This window comes from Anopheles moucheti, chromosome 3 (genome assembly GCF_943734755.1).
Source record: "Anopheles moucheti chromosome 3, idAnoMoucSN_F20_07, whole genome shotgun sequence".
Taxonomy (NCBI): Eukaryota; Metazoa; Arthropoda; class Insecta; order Diptera; family Culicidae; genus Anopheles; species Anopheles moucheti.
The window spans coordinates 77,833,604-77,855,766 of record NC_069141.1 but is presented as its reverse complement, the minus strand read 5'-3'; the positions used below and the strand labels follow the sequence as shown (position 1 = coordinate 77,855,766).

At 42.7% G+C, this 22,163-nt stretch overlaps 2 protein-coding genes across 3 annotated transcripts in view; one reads left to right on the top strand and one right to left on the bottom strand.

Annotated features, from left to right (window-relative positions):
• LOC128306011 (uncharacterized) overlaps window positions 1-22,163 on the top strand; it is a 96,104-nt gene that overhangs the window by 36,921 nt on the left and 37,020 nt on the right. For both annotated transcript variants that reach the window (XM_053043679.1, XM_053043678.1), the window contains exon 2: window positions 4,891-4,958. The gene's annotated coding sequence lies outside the window, so the exon portion shown is untranslated. The remainder of the gene's footprint in view (window positions 1-4,890; window positions 4,959-22,163) is intronic.
• Window positions 13,393-22,163, bottom strand: part of LOC128306010 (HIV Tat-specific factor 1) — a 56,371-nt gene continuing 47,600 nt past the window's right edge. Inside the window, exons 3-5 of the mRNA XM_053043677.1 lie at window positions 15,950-16,116; window positions 13,890-14,213; window positions 13,393-13,775 (exon numbers count right to left, since the gene is read on the bottom strand). Of these exons, the coding sequence (XP_052899637.1) occupies window positions 13,466-13,775; window positions 13,890-14,213; window positions 15,950-16,116 (801 nt within the window). The 3' untranslated portion in view covers window positions 13,393-13,465. The remainder of the gene's footprint in view (window positions 13,776-13,889; window positions 14,214-15,949; window positions 16,117-22,163) is intronic.

Below are 22,163 nucleotides of genomic sequence, written 5' to 3'. Positions count from 1 at the left end.
TCCCAGCCACACTTTGGAATTCTTCGCCCGAATATTAAGACAAAAGTGCCATCGACTTTCAAAGTGGGCTCTTTAACGTGTTTTGTCCTTCGCAAAGGGATATCATATCCTTCTTCGGTCATTCCCAACGACACACACTACTTACGATTGGGCAACTTTATGTTGAACATCCTTTTTAAGACAACTCGCACGGCGGCATAAGGTGCGTGTGGTGTCCCTTATGTTAGTTTTACCCTATGCGCAACTGAAAGCAAACAAAACAAAAAATCACACAAACTTTTCTCGAATGGAAACACAGAAAATAAGGGTCATTCGATTGGGTTCTCCAACGCCCAAACACAAACTCTGGCCGTGGAGCAGAGCAAACGGGGAAAACACCCGCCGCCACACTCGAATGGGGTGTAGAAAAGGTCAAATGGGAGTGAAATTGAATCGTGTCGAAACAACAAGGCAGCCACATTGATGGCCATTTCTATCAAACCATCCCCACGCACTCCACGTCTGGAGCTGACCGGTGGGCCACCGTCTCCTCCTTTGCCGGATTGGTCAACAAATTGGAAACATATTTTCAAACAGTGCAAGGAAAAATTGAGTGGAAATTCGATACGCTTTTCACGGTGCGCTAAAACGATAAGGGTGACCGTTTTTTTGTTGTTGTAGTGTTCCTTCCAGTCGGAATGTGTAAGGAATTCCCTTCGGGGGAGGCTGCCCCCAACAGTGCGGCCGGCTTGTACACGGATAGACGCGTGAGGTTGTCCACCGTAACAAGATAAACAAGATGCTATCGAACGGAGCGAAACGGTATTGGTATTCCTTCCTAAGGTCGTCATTGTTATCGAATGGAATGAATTTTTATTACCCCGAATGGTGATGGGAAACGTGCTTTGTACGAATGATAGTAGAGTGGTTTTTTTTTTTGTTTCTTCTGTACTGCAACACCTGCTGCTATAAATGATGGTTGTCTACCGTTACTACTGTTAAATTTAACCGAAAGGTTAATGTATCTTTACACCATTAAAGTTTTTTTACAGTTCTACATACGTTAGGGAATAAATCACAAACGTATCGGATAGTTGAAATAGAATTTGTTATGGTCAATACTTCATTAAGTTTTTGGAAAAATATCTAACTATTCAAAACTATGTAAGTCTTCTATTATATCTATAATGTGTTATATAATGAGTGTGTTAGGAGAGTTGCTTCCTTGATAGTTCAGTTGCTTTTCTTCTTTATTCAACTATCAAAGGACACTCTCTCGCTCTCAGTTTAAAATCGTTGGTTGAAGTGTCAACTCACTCGTATTCCCAGTTCAAATTTAATCGTTAACAGAGTGATAAGCTAACGCTGACTGAAGCACAAGCTCAACAATAAGAACAATAATTCAGTTTGATTTTCAATTACAAGAAGTAATTTTGGAATTGGGTTTTGGTATTTGTAAGGACACAATTGTAAATATTGAATGTGCAGTCAGTCAGGATATATTTCACCCTGACAACGGAATTGGATTTAATACCGGCTCTGATTCACATTTGCTAATTAAAACTCCTCCGCAAAATAAACTCTACCCGGGCAAAGCGAAATATCATGCCGAATTCTAGGTAAAATTGCAGCAGTGCAGTTCATTGAAATGGATTCTCTCCCTCCTCATTTTCCCAACCATTTTCCACCGGTTGCAGCTGTAAAATCAATTCCCGGACCAGGATTAATCACGTTCCTTTCGTGCTTTCGTATAGTTGTGCAGGTTTCTTCATTAAGGGGCACACCTAGGACGGGCACTAAAATAACGCACCGTAACGTTCGTCTCTTGGCGGTCGCAACCTTTCAACGGCGGCGCCAACATCGTTCGGTGTGTGGAATCAAAATCGAGAGCATGACACTGAACATCGTACGCTGGCGCTTCTGCTCGTCTTCGACGTCGAGTGGAAGACGCACAGCACGCGCTCACATCGATCTCACTCAATAACCGATTATCGGCACGCGTGAGACGCGCACGCGGAATGCTGCGGGGGTTACAGTTTTAAAGCGGCAATCGGTCTTATTAAACACGTGCCCACCCTTCACGGGTAAGCTTGTGGGTCCGTTTGAGAGCCGGTATCGGGTGGATGAACACCACACATGCCGAACTTTCAATCAATTTTTCCACCCCCCCTTGATCGGTGAGCGCGCGCCTCACATTCATGGCTTGGCACAAAAACGTTCCAATAAACGGTTGAGTCATGTTCCGGTGGATGAAAAGGCTAGAACTTTCTATGGTATTAGGTGAAATTTGAGGAAGAATAGATGTGGAAATTGATTTTAGTTTTACTAAGAAGTGTTGAAATTTAATCATCCCGACGAGTTAATTAGTTTTTTATCCGAAAGAATATTATTGTCTACATGGTTTCACTATTGTTTAGTACTAATGTTTAGAGAGTATAATCTCTTCCACATCCATGTAACTGAAATTAATGTTAATGCTTTTGGAGGCCTAGAATACCTTATTTAGTTTTATTTATATTTCCATTATGACGGCTTTCGCCTTAATATCGATACCGTAGTGTTGAGTGGTGCACAATTTTTACAAGACATTTCCTCCTTGCAATTTGCCTTATCCCGGGCATACTCGGTTAGGCCTGGAATACCTAACATCCAAGAAATATATACAATTTGTCACAATCCAAGTTTTCTTCTCTGCCACACCGAAAGTTGTCCTTAAAGAAAGCCTGAAACAGAATCCAATCCACGTTGAACAACAGCCAGGAGAAGGCATTTAGATCTCCTTCGACACATTTGAGGTGAACTTGAACATAATTTACAAAATTATCATACTTTGCTGTCAAAAAGGATGACACAACCTGCTTTTTCGACAGTTTTACTAGTTTGACGTAAGAGGGCGCTACCAGCAATGAGGATTATTAAGAGAGATTTCGACGAGCAAGTTCTTATCTGGCTCACAAAGTAGTTAGTAATAAATTTTGAGCGCTCAACGTGCCAGATGTGAACATAACAAACATTTATCGATCAACTTAAAATGTAAATAAATATCCAACTTAGTAAAAATGCCGAGCTTTCTGACGCATAATGAATATGTTGTTTAGCCATAAACTTCACTACTTGCATAACTTATTGCAACATGTAGAGTTTCATCCATTTTCTTTTTGTTATGATCGATGAAAACTTCCCACCAATGGAACTTCATCTTGTATAAACTTTGCTGGAAAGTACTGGCTACCAGTTATCCAGTTTCTTCCATACCTTGCGGGGAAACAATACTCGACCCGAACAAGGTGGTAATTTCCCCCATCCGCTATATCCATAAAAGGAATTCATGTACCTTGGATGCGATGGAAAATTACCGTGTCCGATAACTCCCTCAAACAGTGCTAGGGGTCTCTTTCCACAGCTCAAAAATCGTGCTTATGGGAATTAGAACAACATTTGATACCTCTTTCCACAATAAAAATGGTATAGCATTCGTAGCAACTTGGACTCCCAGTTAGCCCACTTAACATCAAAACACTTTCACGTGGCTACCCTTTAATTCTATCGATTCTTCTCCAGGCCTGCTTCGACCAAAGCGAAGCGCACAGACACATTTTCCCATCCCGTACTTACGATTCCAGTTCGATAACATTATCGATTGCTACGGGGGAAAACTAAGCAAGCGAAGCGTACACCCATTCATTCGCTCTATCAACTCGCGGCGGAAATGCAATCGATTTCTCAACCCCCCCGTACTGCTGCATGCATGCATTTCAGAACCCTGGCCAAAAGGAAGTGAAACCATGAACGGGTAAATTTATCAGCCCCCCGGCAGAGGATGCATTTCGTTGCTGGGTTGGTGGCTTTTGCGCTCTTTGCTGCCTGCCGAAGTAGCAAAGCACATACACATGGTGGTGGAGGTGGGAGTGAAAACATAAAACAAAACCCGGAAACCCATTATCGACAAGCGTGATAATTTGCACTCGGCAATCGGCGCTGAGAGGCGGTTTCCACGGTGTAGTTGGGCGCCTTTTTTTGCCTTTTCATCATTTAAAAAGGGCCTCCGTAACGAGACGAATAATTGAATAATGGTGTTAATTTTGGGGTATCAACTTCATCCTTCCCAGCGCGGGTATTGAATTTTGGAGTATTGATCCACCAATCAGCGAAATCGTCTGTTTCATTACGTCGAAAAGAAAAGGAAATAAAGTTTGAGTGGAGTTTGGGGCTTGGATGTTAATGGTGTGTGCACAGTAAGGTTGTATGAACTTATGCTAAAATTCAGTATGTTGATTTTTTGAGAATATTTGAATGCTTATCAAACTTTTAAACAATCTTACATACCAATTAGTTATTCAGAAAATGTTGCTGCATTTTTGTATTGAAATAATTTAAGAAAATAAAGTTTAACAACACACATTATTACACAAACAAAACCAAAGAAAAAAGAAGAAAAAGATAAAATTAAACAGAACATACGTAAAGCCTAATAATGCCTTCAATACTGATTTTCAAAACAATAAAATTTAAAAAAAAACATAACGGAAAATGGAATGAATTAAATATTAGACGAAACAAAAGTATAGAAAGATTTGAAACCACACGATAGCCTGGAGAAATGTACGATTAAACTAAACAATCATGAAAGGTAAACAGCTCTGTTACTACCAATTTGCCTACATCAACCGAGATGAGTAGAAAAACATGTCCGAGTCGAAATTTATTGCATCTTTTACTCTTGAGCCTGGTTTATTTTTCCTTTTCGTTGCCACAATTCATAATGGAATATCAATCATTCAATCATTTCACAGTGTTTAGTGGTGGTTTTTTTTCTCGATTTCTCTCAATCTTCTTTATTTTGCAGCCAATTTGGATACTTTTTTAACTTTCTTTCGCTCTGTTTTTTTTCTTCCCGATGTGTTTCAACAGGTTCCCGGGCCGAAGAGCAAATGCGCTGACCCTTGACCTCAAACACGCTTGACTCGCGGGGTAACCAGGTAAGCACTGAAAACCAGCAGTTCAGCAACGATAGCACGCAGCATAGAAAATAAAAAAACAAGAACTCTCCAAAATGAAATTCGCGCACAAACCGCACATCATAACTCCCTGCAGGTTGTTGCGCCATCCATGTCCATCCATGGGATCGCAAGGAAATAAATAAATAAAAATACCGTCCAACCATCCACAGAACCGGTGGAAGAATGGAGGGGCGGGGTGGTTTAATGTTGGGATGTTGGCCCCGGGGCCACGAAAGGATAGAGTCAATAAAAAGTAGCACAATAAATCTTCGTTTTGCACACGCGTTTGGGGTTGGTTGATTTTATTTGGCCGTTCTCTCTCCTCCGTCCCGATGCCTCTTTTCGTTACTCTTTTCGTTTTTGGTCTTATTGCCCACCTCAGCGGGAGCACGGAACATGGTTCCGAACCACCGTTATCATATCTCTCGGGTGAAAAAAAAGACAGACTGGTTATGGTACGGTGAATAGCTCTTCACGTTTAATATCAATAACGAATAAATTCATCTAAAAGGGATGGCCCAAATCGCGCCTCGCGCCTAAGTGATGGGCAACTGAAATGGATACAGGTGGGGGGATGAGGTACTTCACGAAAGAAAGCCCAACAAAGGCCAACCGGTGGAAAGCACCGAAACAACCGAATCCACCTGTTGAGTTTTGTCTTGGGGCCACAGCGCACACGGAAGGCCCTTATGCGGCGGACTGCATTTGCATCATTCTGCCATCGGGTGCACTTGATCTTTGCTTTTGAACTTTTGACGCATTCGATTCGTATGCGAGGAGGTTTAATGGATTTCTCCAAGGCTACTCCACCGATCAATGCCAAATGGAAGACAGAGCACACGCACACGTTGCACGGTCATGTGCAAGTGATGCTTTTTTTTTAAATCAACTTTACTTTAACCCACAATGATGAGTGACAGTCGCACGGTTTGTTAATGTGCCGCCATCGTAAAGCCACGAGAATGCACGTTCACGTGCATCCCCGTGTGGGAAACGGTCCTCGTGTGACAACGGTTTATTGACGAAAGATTGATGAAATGTAATTGAGGCGGCAACATTGTCGCAGCGGTGTCACAGTCGACAATAAACGTTTTATTTTTTATTGCTTGCAGCACAGTTTTAACGAAAGGTTACTCGAAACCTTATACGCTAGGGCCTTGTAAATCCTTTGCCAAAATTAATTTCGTGAAACTTTTGTGGTTGAGATAATATTTTAAATAAATTGACATGAATTTTTCCAACTGCTTCGCCATCCAGAAGAATTTTCTGTACAATAAGCTAATGTTAGGTTATTCTTATTCAAATCTATTGATCTGAAAGAATCCTCCAGCGGTTTCACGAATATGAGATTCTATTATTAAGAAGCTTAATGAATCTCCACTCCATACGTTTATTAACTCTTCGATAGACCATTTCAGACATAATTTAGGAATTAAGAATCTTTGGAGACTGATCGATCTTTATCTATTTAAGAATCAATCATTTAAGCATAGTTCTTCACCAATATTCAATCTCATGATTCGTGAAGAGTACATAATTATTAAAGATTCATGATCCTCTGTGATTCATGGTTTTGTTTTTGAATCCATTCATGAGTAAAAACAGAGAATAAAGAGTTTCACAACTAAAAATATAAATATTATTTTATATTCAGGAATATATAAATATTTAGACATTCATGAAAATTCAGAGATTCTTCAGGGATCTTCAGATATTAAAAGATCCCTTTAAAACTTCAAAGCGATCCTCAAAGATCCACAATTCTTTTGGAAGGTAACTCATGATTCCAATGACTCCCATAAAACCATAAAATATGTACTAAGAAAGACATTGCAACTGGTATTGTTCCGTACGGGGATGCCCTACGTTGTAATTTTTTATCAAAATATCTTTTATAACTCGTGTGATGGCTCTGATAAGAATACATGAGGTTTCTGTTTAAATAGGTTGAGGTTCACACGGGGAATATCCTGTCGCGACAAGATGCTACAGGAAAAAGAGATTTTTCCACAAATTCTAGCTCCTTTTACATCCTTCACAAGGATCTCATTAGACGTTTGCGTAGTGTAGTTGACATTTAGCCCAATTAACAATTTTGCGTCAAACGCTTGCGCACATGCGTTTTTATTTATTGGGATCGATGCTTTGAATTTCGATTTAGTACTCTGAAAATCGTGAATCCTATCTCATCAGGAGTGAATATCTCTCACTATCAAGCGACATTAATTAAATAAAGCAAGAAAGCCATTTATCCATAGTATGGTTCTTAAACACGTGTGACACGTGTGAGAGTGTTTTCTATTCGAAAATGAAATACTTTTTGACTGAAATGCAGAGCTGTGTCAAATTGTTAAATAAAACTACTGGCAAAGAAATAAATACCGTCCGTACTAAAATTAGTGATTAACCTGTTATTGCCAATCTCAAATAAAACACTCGTGCAAAAATCTACTTTTAGCACATGTGATTAACAATAAATCCTTTCCAGTCAAACTTTACAACTTACAAAGTACTGCCGAGTTGATGCACTTAAAGATAAAAAAGAAAATGCTCTGTTTGCCCACAACGAACCGCTTGGTATAGTGCTTTATACGGCTGTTAAAGTACTGCACAACAAATAGACAAATTTACCCGTCCTTTCGATGCTTAATGAGTGAAGGGGGCTGTAAATGAACCGAACGTGAAGTTTAGCTGAGGGTTCCAATTTTGTACCGAAAACCCCGAAAAAGCCACCACCCGTCCCAAAGTCCAAACCTTCGCGCCGTAACGATTAAGAAAAGTTGAGCCTTAAATTAATCGTTAAACCTCCTCGGAACAAGCCGCAAAAGAAGGGCAAGGTGATGGTGGTGGTGGTAAAACGAACCAAAACAACGAACACAACAAACTAGTTAACGAAATAAAACAATTAACAACAACACAACAACAGTCGGCCGGCGGCGGCGTGCCTTTTTTTTGTCTTTGGTGCGTTTTGTTTTGTTTTTGTTCGATGTGCGGGTTTTTTGTTGGTTTTATTTTTACATTTAATACCAATCGTACGGGGGTATACCACCGTACTTTGGATCCACATATTGACCTCTACTTTTTCTTTTCCTTTTGCTTAGCGCTTTCTTTCCCCCTTCGCCATTTTCCCCCCACCGACCGATTTTCGATCGTGTCGATCGGTTTTTCATACATACCGGGGGCTCCCGGTTTGCCCTTTTTCTGCACGATCGTGCGTACGCGGCATTTTATTTACGTCGAGCGCAGCGTTGTATTGAGGTTTGCGCGTTGTACCAATGTTTTTTAGTGTTTTTTAGGGGAGGTTTTCGATGTACTTACGCCCGGTTTTTTTTTGGTGCGTTTCTACATTCGCGGCATTTATCTGTGACTTTTCCTGTTTATTTTTATTGTTCCGATCTGTTTGGTTTGCTGCTTGGCCTATGGTGGCGTGTAGTTGCTTCTGTTCCTCCCATTATCCTCACAACAAACACACACACACGCATGTGCTTCGGCATTTCGGATCGTGTGAAACTGCCAAATTCGCAAAATAATGTTAATGCGACATTGGGTTTGGAAGAGGACGGTAGCAAAGCAAGTGCAGCAGTTATGCGCGTGTAAGAACACCCATAAAGGTTTTCCTCGCAGCAGAATTGCTTAATTTCGAATGCTGCACTTTAATGCGAATGTCAATGAACTTGTCGGATTGGTTCAACAATTGATGTTTCCCACTGCCATGGGAAAAATGGGCACGGAAACTTAATTAGCGCAATGGAGGAACGCTTTAGAGGAAGACATGATGTCGCCCTCCTTAAATTGACACTTTAATTTTCTTACACTTGTAGCAACATTTTGTGGAGGGTCCGTCTGTGGGTGACACACCATGAGGATGGAAATTTCAAAGATACAATTTTAAAAAGATGAGCTCAGCTGGTAAATTTCCATATCACCGTCACCTGAAGTAGGTTAAACGCAAGTAAAACCACCACCTCTAGCTGGTAGGTATGTAAATTTAGAAAACTCGTTTCACCCAGCAGGAATGCCAGCAGAGGATGTATTTATTACACTGTCCGCGGCGCGCAATGAGCTCAACCACCAAGGCCCGCCGCCGTTTGCTGATGATGTTACATTTTATGAACTTCCTTTGGCACACTCTATTTGTCACGGAGTCCGCACAGCCACGTGTCGCGATTCGTGTGTTTTATTATCTGTTTTTCTTTAGTAGACAGACGGTTACGGGTGAATCTTTTGCGCAATTTACGAGTGGTATGAGTGCAAGTGGCAAAGATTAAATTGCAATCAAGTGGTGTGTTAATGAAATGCTGTTAATAGATTCTAATGATGGTCGGCGGGTTGATGGAAGTGCAGTTCGAATGATGTCATAAAAATTGAAATATGAATATTCGAATGAAATCCATGATGAGTCGTCAAGGTGTAATTAAAATTTATTATTTAGATCCACTTTAAAAGGAATTGATTCAGAATAGTGATGAAGAATTTGTTGAGAAATTAATGAATTGCTTTTTGTACGAATATTTGTTCATGATTTTTGTTTTATCGTACCAAGCGATTTGTTTGACATTTCTCCATTCCTTCAGATGAAATAAATAAATACTCTAACAATTACAAATACGCTAATTTATTTTGAAAAATTTATAATCAGAAATTGTAGTTGTTTTCTTCAAGAATTTGAGCTCATCTTATCATATACGATTTGGGTCTTTCAACTCTTCCGTCAATGGTGTTGTCAGGATATGTCAAATTTCCTTTGGAACTGTCATTTCCGAGTAGAACGGATAATCAAACACCCGGATAATCGGAGCTCCACTGTACTTCAAACACCAGAACTAACCTGCAGCACAGTTGGACAACTGAAGCTTGCTTAGATCTGTATACATTTCAACACTAGATGAACTACATAATATCCTGCTATTACACTCACGTACCTCTAAGACTTGTCTACAAAAATCTTTAACTCAACTGTCCCATTGTTGAACTTTGTACAGAGTAAAATTAAGGTTTTATGTGTACGTAATGTATGGAAGCGGAAAGAAGTTCACGTGACTTTCCATTCGCAATAATTTACGTTGGTTGAGATAGAATCGTTCAATAACAACCCATTTCAACATTTCGGATGCCAAGAGACCTTCTACGGAAAGAATTAATCCTTAGTAGCCATCGTCACTTTTACCGAAGTGATCATGTAGACATGATCCGACAATTATATGTATTTTTCTTCTCTTTCTTAAAACCAATACAGTGAGTAACATAACTATACATTTTTTTTTTGTTTTTGATACATAAATCTAAAACTTGAACTGCTAGATGATAATGATCTGATCAATCACAAAGTACCATGCGCCAGACAGTTAAACTAAACAATATAAAGTTAATGTTTTAAGATTTTTTTATTGGAATCCACTGTACCTCTCTACAATTTAAAGACTCACAAAAAAAGTGAGATGTTGTTTCGCTAGTTTCATATTTCTAATTGTCCCCTGCAAGTAAATTCTTCTGTTCAATCATTTAAATCTATCAAATTTCATGTAACCACTAGGTTTAACAAACAATTATCTGATGCGTCACCGTCTGCTGCACTTTGTTTTGTTCCTTGCCGAGAAGAAACCGACGGGGAAAGGTCATACCGCCGATGCCGACGACCGAGAACTTTTCTCGCGTAAATAGGCTAGATACCATGATCAGGCGCCATCAGATGCCGCTGTGTGGCGCTTCCTGAAGGACAAACGGTGTGTGTTGCACTAAACCACCGACCGGGCGCCCCACCACCAATAAACTCTTGGGTGTTGGGCTCTTGGCATGCAACGCACCTGAACTATCGCCTTTCGGTTCGGTCGTCTTCCCTCTTTTCTTTTGTATGGCGACCGCTTGGCTACGGAGCCAAACTGCTGACTGCTCCCTTTATTGTTGATCATTTCATACACTTAACCGACCAAAAGAAGGAAATAAAAAAGACCTCCTTCAGCGCAGCAGCTATTCCCACACCGAGCAGCGTGCTTTTGTTGCCTATTGAGCCCGCGGGGCACCTATTTGGAAGACGGGTACTACACTCACGGTACTCGAATTTCATTCCGTTCTGGCTGCATTCCTTTCTCCGTCGGTACGGTCCGTTCGCAGAAATAGAACGCGCCGCGTTGCACCTCGTTGTTGCAATGGGAGAAACGAAGGTTTAAACGATGCTGGCTGCATTTTGTGCGCAACACCGTGCGGCCGGTCGACGTCCTAATCGCGCGAATGGGTTGCCGGTTTGTGTTTTCGCTTTTTTTGGGCAAACGTCAGCAAGGTGTGTTTTTGTGCGCCACTGTAGACACACATCGTGCCTGAACCATTTGTTTAGTAGATGTGGTTTATGGTTCTGTTTGTCTTTTGTTTATATTTTGCTGCTTGCTCAAAAATCATTTCTTCGTTTCACGGGTCTAAAACGAAATAGAAGTTTAGGGAAAAATATTATAGTTTCATTATTTATGTTTAATTATAACTTATATACTTACCGATTACTATTATTATTATTATAACAAGTCTCTCCTATTGTTAGAGTAACAATAATAAATTAACACTCCACATACGGTAGAATTCCATATCATTCCAATGCAAACCGTTCTAAACTACTTTCATTACTTGATTAAAACACGTTGATGGAGCACACAAAAAAACAGCACCAATTTGAAAACAAATACGCCGTCATACCAACCTGGCCTTGATTCGCAAAATGTGCGCTGAGTGCACATTTATGCTGTGGCATGCACTTTTGCCAGGTGTTTTTCCTTTTGCCCCTTAGCCAGCCAAGTGGCAACCGAAACGACATGCCAACAACGGCGATGATGATGTAGATGAATGCGCTGACCACAGGAGTGATCCTCACTCTCCCTGGGTCCTGCCGGTCCTTTTGCCCTTACTCAACTCGTTGCTGAAAGAAAATTTCGAACACTGCGGGATTGTGAATGTGGCAAGCAGCAGCATACAATGGGGTCCCTCTGTACGGGAGAAAGTGTGTCGGTAGAATCATGTTCACACACTTGCCGCGGGAAATTGTCGCCCTTCGGTCGGTCGGTGCCCGCTCCTCCGATGGAACCGAAAGAATGCAAATGAGAATAAATAGGTGCATTTTGTGCCGTGTTTGCGTGTGTGTACCCGAACGGAGTGAACCGAATCTTGACACTTTCATTCCCGTCCGCGTGTTCCTGGGACGGTTCCGGACACCAACAACCTGTACCCCCTGTCACGGACGTGCCAGAGACAGCCGTATGCAATGATTCCTGTCGGTCTGTCGTTGCCGATCGAAATAACACCCTTTGAGCAGGCACACTGACACTCGGTCGAACGAACTCGATGCACATTATAAAGGTGGCCTAGTAGTGGGGACGGAGAGTTTTGTTTGCAAATTTTCTGTCACAATTTGAAGGAACACACATATGAACATGCAAAACAGTCCCATTGCCCATTCCGTTGGACTTTCGTTTCCAATGCACGCCAGTCGGGGCGAGACGATTCAACCGCAAACTAGCGGTGACAACTGCATTGACTTTTTGTGGTTTTTGCGTTGTGGTTGACTGAAAAACACTCAACCGTCTGCAGACATTCTTTCGCTCGTTCGATTTCTCGCAACAGTGGGGGAAGAAGAAAGTGTCCGCAGCATATTGATATTGAGGTGTTTAGGAATGAGAGCCACAAACTGAACCACAGTACAAACAGCAAAATAGCTATTTGAATTTGTTCAATAGAATTATTTACCCCAGCAAGAGGAAAAAGCTGGCTCTTGTGTCATGCTTGCCGAATAAATGCTGCTTCATGATTAGCACCGACAATGGAAATCGTCCTAGAGAAAGAAAAGGCTTTTGTAATGCAGAAGCCACGCGCAAACGAAATTAAATAATTTACTGAAAGTGATATAAATAGACAATATAGTTAATAATAATGTTCTAATCGCTATATAAAACCTCATCTAAGAGGTAAAGGAATGAAGCAGTGTTTCTTAATTCAATCATCCGTCTGTTTTATGAATACAGTGCGTAAGAAAACTACACGAACAGCCGAACATATTCTTTATATTTATTAACTAATGAAATACAATTAAATGCAAAACCGAATGCAAAAAAAGATAAGTTGGTGAAAATACGTGATAAATTGTTTAAAATGTATCTAAAATTCCTAAAACATAGCAGGAAAACCTTTTACATACTTATGTTACGCACTGTATTCCTATGTTATATTATGAACTCCTATACTCAGCCTTTTTTTTCTTTCACTTTTGTACTTAACAAAGCATCTTTTCCCTTCCAGCTGTTTAATTGAACAATATTTGTTGCCGGATTTGCTTTGTGTGAAATAAATTTCCTCCCTTTTTCGGATCTGTATTATTTGGTTTTTAATAATCCTACAACCCCTAGGAAGCAGTAATAAAACCAGGATCCGATAACCATTTCGTATTTTTATTCACTTGAACGGGGCGCCGATGATTTCTATGCCCAAAACGAATCAATTACAAACGCCATCTAAACGGATTCGGGATCGTTCGCTTCCTCTACCTCGTCATCATCTTCGGCCTCTTTCAGCTCAGCCTCCTTCTCGATGTCTTCGCTTTCTACCGCCGGAAGTTGTTCCTTTGGGTCGTCCAACTTCATTTCCGGCGTAGCTTCTGTCGCACTCGGTGGTGGAACACCATCAGCATCGTCGTCTGCCTTTGCAGTCGGTGACGAACCGCCCTCAGTCTCCTCCTTCCCCTTTTCAACAGCTTCATCCGTTTCGAGGAACTCCTCCCAGTTGCCGCGCCGTTTGTCAATATCGGCATCAGTTTCCGCAATGCTGTCCGGGATTAAAAGTCACGTGAGAAGGTGTGCAAAATGAAATTCTCCCCCACCATTAAAAGCTTCCGAACCGTCCGAACCGGTGGCTCGTCGTGGCCACGATTAAGCATACCGATACTTTGTTCGCCCATCCCAGATCGCTGCCGTTAGCTTGCGCTGGCCGAAGTAGCGTCCATTCATCATCTGCACCACCAGGTCGGCCTCCTCCGGGTCACCCATCGTTATCTGGGCGACCCCTTCCGGGTGCCGGTCGTACAGCAGCACTCGCCGGACCGTGCCACACTTGGCACACTCTTCGCGCAGATCGTTCTGGTACTCCAGCAGCAGATGCACCTCGCGATCGAACAGTGACGGCTCGAAGAGGTTCTTGATGATGACGATACGCTCGTGCTTGGACCGTTCGCCACGCATCTTTTCCGGGCGCCAGTCGAACAGTCTTTACGAAGCAGAAAACAGTGAAAGAACGGAATCGATTAGCCAAGCGGTAGGGGAGACAAAATGAAAATCCTCGCCCATCCCAACATTGTCCCACCCCTCTCCGAGTGGAAAGCCAATCGCTTCGGTCATCCGTGAAATCGTTCTCGCTTTGCCGGAACCGGGCTCTTCACACTGCTCAACTCGTTAAAAGTATAGTGGACCGTTCAGCGATACGGCTCCTATTTCCCAGTTTTACAGCCGCCGCGTCTTCAAGTGGCGCCTCTCTCGGTCGTTTGTTTGAAAACGCGTGGCACGCAAAACCGTCCCTAATCCGCTTTGCGCTTTGCTAATCGCGACCAATTGAAAAACGGGGGGAACTGCTCGAAAGCTGGCGCAGCACACGGGCATGAGTACCCGTGGTAAGGTTTGCCAATTTTCACCCTCCACCCAGAGGCGAATTGCGGATTGGTAATGAAGTCTAAAATGGGGAGCACATGATCATCGCGGTGATGATGAGCCGTGTGTTCGTGTGCTTCTGGGTGAAGGATCGTGCGTAATGAGTCACACACTTGAGACGTGTATGGGGCACACTAGATCGCGATTGCCGTTTGCCGCATTTGTTTCTCTTTTGCGTCTGTAAATGGTTGATATTTTGCAAAAATTCCTCACCCTGAGTGGAGCCAATTTACGAGCCGGGCAGAGTGTGAGTCGGTAATAAGACACGCTACAATAATACCCGGTGCCCGATACCGAGGGCTCCGCACTGATTCATCCGAAGACAAACGTGTACTAAATCGGTATTTGCAAATAAAAAAACCGTGAGGGGATTAATCGGTAAGATGTTCAGTGCAGTCGGTGGGTAATGTAAATTTATTGCACAATTCTGACAGCGAAGCGTGTGGCACGTACAAGCAGTAAAAGTGTTAAAACTTAAATACCTGACTGTGTTTGGTTTTGGTTTTTTTTTTGCCGATAGAGCGATTTGTAGTGAAGGATCTGCGCTTACTCATACGTTCATTGCCATTGGCGTGACGGTACAAAGTAAGTGTGGTGTACTTCAACGGAACACACCACTAGGACCGGTTTAGTTTGCGATAAACGTAGCTCTCATTTGGAAACGTTTTATTTTATGGCAATTGCAGATTAAGCTGTGATTAATAAACAAAACCACTTACAGTACCATACGTCGATGTCAACAGGCAATTAATGAGAGAATTTACAAGCTATCGATAGGATTTTAAATTTGTGATTAAACTGCTTCATTTTAAGCATTAAGTAAGACGTTCCATAAGAAAGGGATTTTTCTTAAGGTGAGAAACAACACCTTGACCGCGTTTGTTTTTTTTCCGAAAACCCATCCTTGAAGACTGGATGATGGCCAAACCTATTATTCTCACAATTCGTGCAACGCTCGGGCTAAAATTAACGCGTTGCCTTATTTGCTAACGAGCACGCAGAGTTTCAAACTGGGGGAACTTTAACTTTCGTTTGATATCAAAGTGAAACACCGCGAACAATTAGCATGGGTCGGCGGTACCTTGGCTTCGCTACTCGATCAATCCGCATCACCGCCGGGGCCGGGGCCGGGTGCTAAATGAGAATGATCATAATTTATGCTAAACATGGTAAGCAGGAAACTAACGCACACACATTCAGTGCGGCGTGTGCAAGCGTTGGAGAGGCAAGCGAACCCAAGCTCCCGCGTGTCTAAATTATCCCCAAAAGCGACGACCACAACAGCACCGCTCTACTTACGATTCCTGCATCTTCTTCAGACGCTCCTTCTCCTTTTTGCGCATTTTTGGCTTGAGGGTTGGATTGTATTCACCGCGCATTTGGAATTCGGCCCGCTGCACTTTGATCTTGTGGCCACGCACATCGTAGTTGTCGAGAATTTTCAGCGCCAAATCAACGGACTCGATCTGCGTTAGGGAAAATTGGAGAAACCATTAAGGAGGAGCACTTTGCGGCGATGGCGATGTAATCTTGTCAATTGCTAATAGTCGGTTGAGGAATCAATATTCTACAAGTCAAACAATTATCAAACAATTAAAAGCAAATTTAATACAGCAGAGTTTGAGGGTTCTTAAGATGAAGTTGGCATAATCATTACTGAACTACGTTGAAGTTGAAGTTGAAAGTATGTCTTGGAAGATACGAAATTTCTGGAACTTTTGTGAGGTGATTGATCTTTTTTCCGATTCAATTTCTCATTTCACACATTATTCGTCGAAAAAGCTCTTAAAAGAATCGATTTTATCATGCAAAACCCCTTGAAAGTGAGAAGAATTCTAGATCTATTTCCTAAAAATTCCATTCAAAAGTGGATCTAATGTTGTCACTTGCATGCGAAAACCCTGTAAATGACGCAAACACAACCAATTCCTTTATCCTGCCTCGTTACCCAACCATTTAATGCTTCTAAAATCATCACACAAGACGTGCTTAACCCAGCCGCCCTCGTAATCAGCATTATGCCGTGTCAATAATGGTCGATTACGAAGCCAGCGCTTTCCCCACTAGCAAGCCCTGTTGCAGTGTCATCAAGAGAAAAGCGCGAGAAGGAGGAGGAGACTCGCGGCAGGGCAGGATGGACAATCTGAGTAAACACGGAAGCGAACCCCAGCAACGATCGCGTGTCCATACAGCCCGCATGCACCCGGAGAGATGCACCCGGAGGACCCCGGGAGGTGCTAAATGCAGCGCAAATATTGATACTTTCATTCGGCACCGGCCACGTGACACGCATGCCGAACTGCTGGGTTTACGTTTTGCGCAAACAGTCAGTCCCGTCCCGGCCTCGGATGGATTTTATTTGTTCGGGTGCAGTGGCGAGCGAACACTCAATTTGTCGACGCGCAAGGTATCTTCCTGGTCTCGTTTCTTCCACAGATATTATTATGTTTTGCCTGCACTCGGAACGTCCAATGCAACGGAACGGTTCCACACAGCTTGCGCTTCCGTAGTTACGCATTTTTTCCTTCCCTTCGCTGCTCGCTGATGTCTGAGAAGGGAAAGGCAAAAAACCCGGTGGCACAGAGTTCGTGTGGTAGCGTTTCGGAATTGAAATCAATTTGTTACACACGACTCGCTTTAGTGAGCGGGTAAATAACGGAGACCCATCGAGGAGTCATCGGATCCGCCTGTTAAGTGCACAATTTACCCACACGGCCACCGGTACCGGTCGCATTCGGTCGTCCGCGATCGAAAGTAAACAGTGCGATGCTGGTAGGGATTGGTTCTTCGGTGTGAAGCAGAGTGGTCTTCACCAGTGGCCCGGGGTCGACCGGTTAGTAAAAGGAGACAAATTTGATGACGTTAAAGATCAGGGTTGATTACAAACAGGTCACCACCATGAAGTGCTTAATTGCGATTGTAATTAATAGAAAAAAATAGCGATAACTACGTGTGAAAAACATTTCACTTCAAATCTTAAGCTCGATCAGTAAACTAGGTGGACATAAATTAATTTCAAATAATGCATTTTGCATTTTCTTGAAGTTCATGATCGGACGAAGTTCTGCAATAACTTCAACCTGAGCATATAAACATGTTCAGGAAGATATTACTTATTCACATTCCAATATTAGAGATTATTTTCTTGTCAAAGTTACCTTTCGAATTTCCCAACATTAATTTCCTTTCATAAACCACCCGGAAAACTGTCTGAGTATATAACTTCTTTGAATAAAATAATGAATACATCCTGTCATTAATTTTAAAAGGTTTTTTGAGCTAAACATTAAATTGGAAACCATTTATCAATTATTTTCAAATTAAACTGAAGTATTTAAAGGTAATTGTAAATTTTCTCTTTATTTTTCGAGCTTTCTGTGAGCAAAAATTGATTCTAGAAAGAATGTATACCTACAAGTCTCTTGAAATTTAATGAAAAACAAACCACAATCACACATGCAATTCTGTCCTAACAACTAGAACATTATTTTCAGTAATTACAACTTGTCCTTCATAAACTTTGAAGGGACCAAAACGATAATAAACTCCAGCGGCAGCTGGCAGTGTCAAGTTCCTTCACCTTCCAACATCGGAAGTGGACGTCAGAGCTATAAAGAAAACGTTGATTCAATCTCTCGCTTCATTCGATCCACCCTTTTCGAAGTGGAAAAGCAACGATTATGGTTATGAAACTCATTCAAATCTTCAACAAACATCAAACCAACACAAAATCCGGTAAACATACCAGCGAGACTCAACCAGCCGGAAAACCCATATCGAATTGGCACGATCGATGATTCGACGATCGTACAAAAGGTCGCCCAGGGTCGTCAAAGCAGTTCAGTTTCCGGATTGGAAAACAAAACCCCCCTCAAAACCAGTACCGTATCAAACACACGGACTAATAACACCACCGATCCCAAAGCGTTTTCCGCCAAAGACTAAACATAACGCGTCACACACAACCGCCACGCTTCACACACAAAGTTGGGTGGTAGATGATTTTAATAGAAATTGGCACTCGCTCAAAATTTGGCATTTTGCCGCCAGACGAAACTAAGAATCCCCCCCCCCCCAACCCCCACATTTACCACAGCATATCATGTTGCAAAGTTTACACAAATCAAACCACACCAACCGTGTGCCCAAAAAATCGGTGACTCTGTCGGTTTTTAATACCAGCCCCATGATCGGTCGGTTTCGCGGCTTGCCAGTGTCCGATTGCGGTGTGTGCGAGGTGTAAAGGTGGTGCGTTTCGGTTTACTAATCGGACTATGACCGCACCTTTGTTTAGTACCCTGGGGGGGAAATTAAAACAAATCAAACACACTCAACAGTTCTTTTCACTGTCACTCGAGCATTTTCGGATGGGGACAGAAGAAAAAAAATCTACCGCTGGCAACATCTTCAAAAGAGCCGATTGTTGGCGATCGCCAGTGTTAGCCGTTACTACAACCCTGAAAAAAAAATAGCCTCGCTTCTAAAATGCAAATGTGTTTCATCTGCCCAAGAACCAAAAGGGTCAACAAAGGGAGCAAAGGAATTAAAATGTTTTGAATATTTCTGTTTTTTCCTCCCTTTTCTTTCGACGAATCCTTGGACTTGGGCCAATGTGGGTAGTCGTCTAAAGCGTATAATGCTTCCCGCAAGCACACATAATGCGAAACGAATGTGTGTGTGCAATTAACATCCCATTTGTTCTAATTCCTCCTCCCAAAAACAAAAACTGTCCCCAAGTCTGGCAGCTCATTTGGTGTACATGTCAGCAGTAACTCCCCATACCCAAGAAGACGCTGCTGCATCAGCCAGACCAAAGTGACAAGTGACAAGATACTCGGTGGTGCCGGTGTCGACCGTACACACGCAGCCATTACGAATTGATCATATTTAAATGCTATAAATCCTTCAATTAATCAATGGGTCAGACCCGACAGCGATGGTCGGCGGCTTCTACCAAGACGTTACGCGCAGTGGCCGCTACCGTCGGTCCAGCGTTACGCACGGTCTTGTAGCTGTGCCGCGGCAAGACAAGATCAAATGTCGGTGTCGGTGAGCATAATTTTACACATCGGCAGCAAACCGCACACCATTCCCAAAAACTCCGATGGTTTCAAGGTTTCGCTGGATGGTCCGCGGTGCCGCTTTCGGTTCGCTTCTTGGCGCTTGGGAAACGCCTTCCCGCGGTCAACACGATGATGACTCCGATGGGAGAAACGAAGGCACAACAAAGCAAGGCAAACCCGGGGCGGTGGTAGTGGCGGTGATGGAAACGATACTCCTGCCCAGCTTGCCCACAAAATCAAATGCCACCCCGGAGCAACCCGGGGGCAGGCAGGGCGCATTTGGTGCGGAGTCGAATCGAAAAGTCAAACGCACGTTTTGATTGATCGTGTCAAATCATATGATATGATTGGCCTTCGGTTTTTTTTTTTTTGGGCACTTTTCAGTTTCGTATGAGATGGTTTGATGGTTAATGGTGGCCACAGGCAGGCGCCGGTTGCGTATACCCACCACCCGGTCGTGGTCATGGTCGGGCGGTTCGGTGTGGAAATTTATCTCCCGCACTATTTCCTTTTTTGGGGAATTTGAGCTAGGCGACCATTCATTCCGGTTGTGGTTTTTCTGTGTGTCAGGTGTGTTTTGGGGATCTGAGGCGAGCGAGAGAGTGAGATCCTTTCTAAAATGGAACTCCAAATTACTGGACACCACCGAAGAGAGTGAATTGAAACTTAAAATGTACAAGTCACCGTGAAATGGCCCAAGTCATCTTCGTTCGCTTGCAGTTACAGGGGGGTTATTGACTTCAAGTCGTAAAGTGGGAATCATTTCTGAATTCCATACCAGTTGGAGCGAGGTTTCGGAATTCTTCACATTTGTAGGAAGAATTAATTGATTGATTCGAAGCTCAAGACTCAAAAGAGAAATATTTGAAAAGAATTGATCTCCGATTGGTTAAGTACCAGAAATTAATTAGAGATTCAGATCTCAACAAATCCTATAATAATATGAACAGAATTCAGAAAAAGATTTGTTTGATTCACAAGAACTTAAAAAAACAGTTGTATAATAACAAATAAATGGGCTTAAATCGACGTGAAAGAAAACTTACAAAAACGGAAAACCAAACAAAAACAACAAAAAAATAAAGAAAATGATTCATTTAAGTATGTAAACAAAAACACAAAAAAGCAATAAACATAATTAAATTAATAAGACAATAAAAGTGGACCAATATTATTACAAAACACCGCCACAACAATCGCCAACACAAGTGATGAATGGGATGGAAACAAACATCACTCATGAACACATTAACGAAGTGCACTTCATTCACTTTCATCAACTTACACCCACCCATCCAGGGCTGGAAGAAAGCAGTCAATAAAACCTGAAAGCCTGTTGTGGCTGCCACCGAGTTGCTCATATTTCCTTTGCCCGCGCGAAGATATCGAGCCTGTGGAGGTGCACGGTGCTGCGCCAAACGGAGCTATGTTTAGCGCTCAAGGATCCGAAGCACTCATTAAAGACTACCTTTTCCGTCGCGTATCGCGCTCTGCACAATCAAGCAATCATGCAAATCATCATCAGCCCAGGCAGATGGAGAGGGGTCCCTTTCACCCAGGGTTTCCTTCCACTCCACTTCCCTTCTCATCACCTCTTATGTGTATTATTCGCGTATGCGCATTGAAAATTATTGTAATCAACAAACGGTCGCTTGAGATACCGACGCCTTTCCACGCTCGATTTTCCACAGACGATCGATACGAGTCGACCGACGGCTGATGATAATGCAGATCGGACACAACGACAACGTACGAAAACGGATCTCATTCCCGGGTGGTCTCCCGTGTGTCATTCGCGCAACCATGTTGTCACCGCGGTCATGTCGAAATTGGACACGCGGAACGCACCTGTATGTGATCGAGTTTTATTGCACTGCGGCGCTTAAACGCGTTTCTGCTGCAAGCAAGCGCAACAATGCGCTTCTAGGCCCCCTAATTTATGATGCAGCTCGTCGTTTGCCATGGCAAGGGCCCATACCCATCTCGAAACGTGGAATGAACGCAAAATATGGTATTGAAATTTAATTATCGACACTTTACCGTAATGTTCCCAACTCTGGGTCCGGGTCTGTCCGTCTGTACGGTAGTGCTGTTTCCCCAACAATGTATGCTCGGTGTGACATAAACGATGACCACCCACGGGTAGGGTGGTGATCGCGAACTTTGGATGCTGGATGGGAATGATGAAATGATGAACAATAAAGCAAACAAAAACGGGCACCCGAGGGAATCGTTTTCCTTCCAACTCAATTTTAGTAACTCAAAAAGGAGGGAAAAAATGGCCACTCCCAACAGGCACCCCCCCCCCCCCCCCCCCCCCAGGAAAAACCTTTGGCATGGGGGAAAACGAATGTGGAAGATTTATTCGCCCCCGTTCAATTCCAGCGTCGCTTCTAGAGACAGACGTGCGCGCAAAAGTTAGATTAGTTAAGTAAATATTCATTCATCGT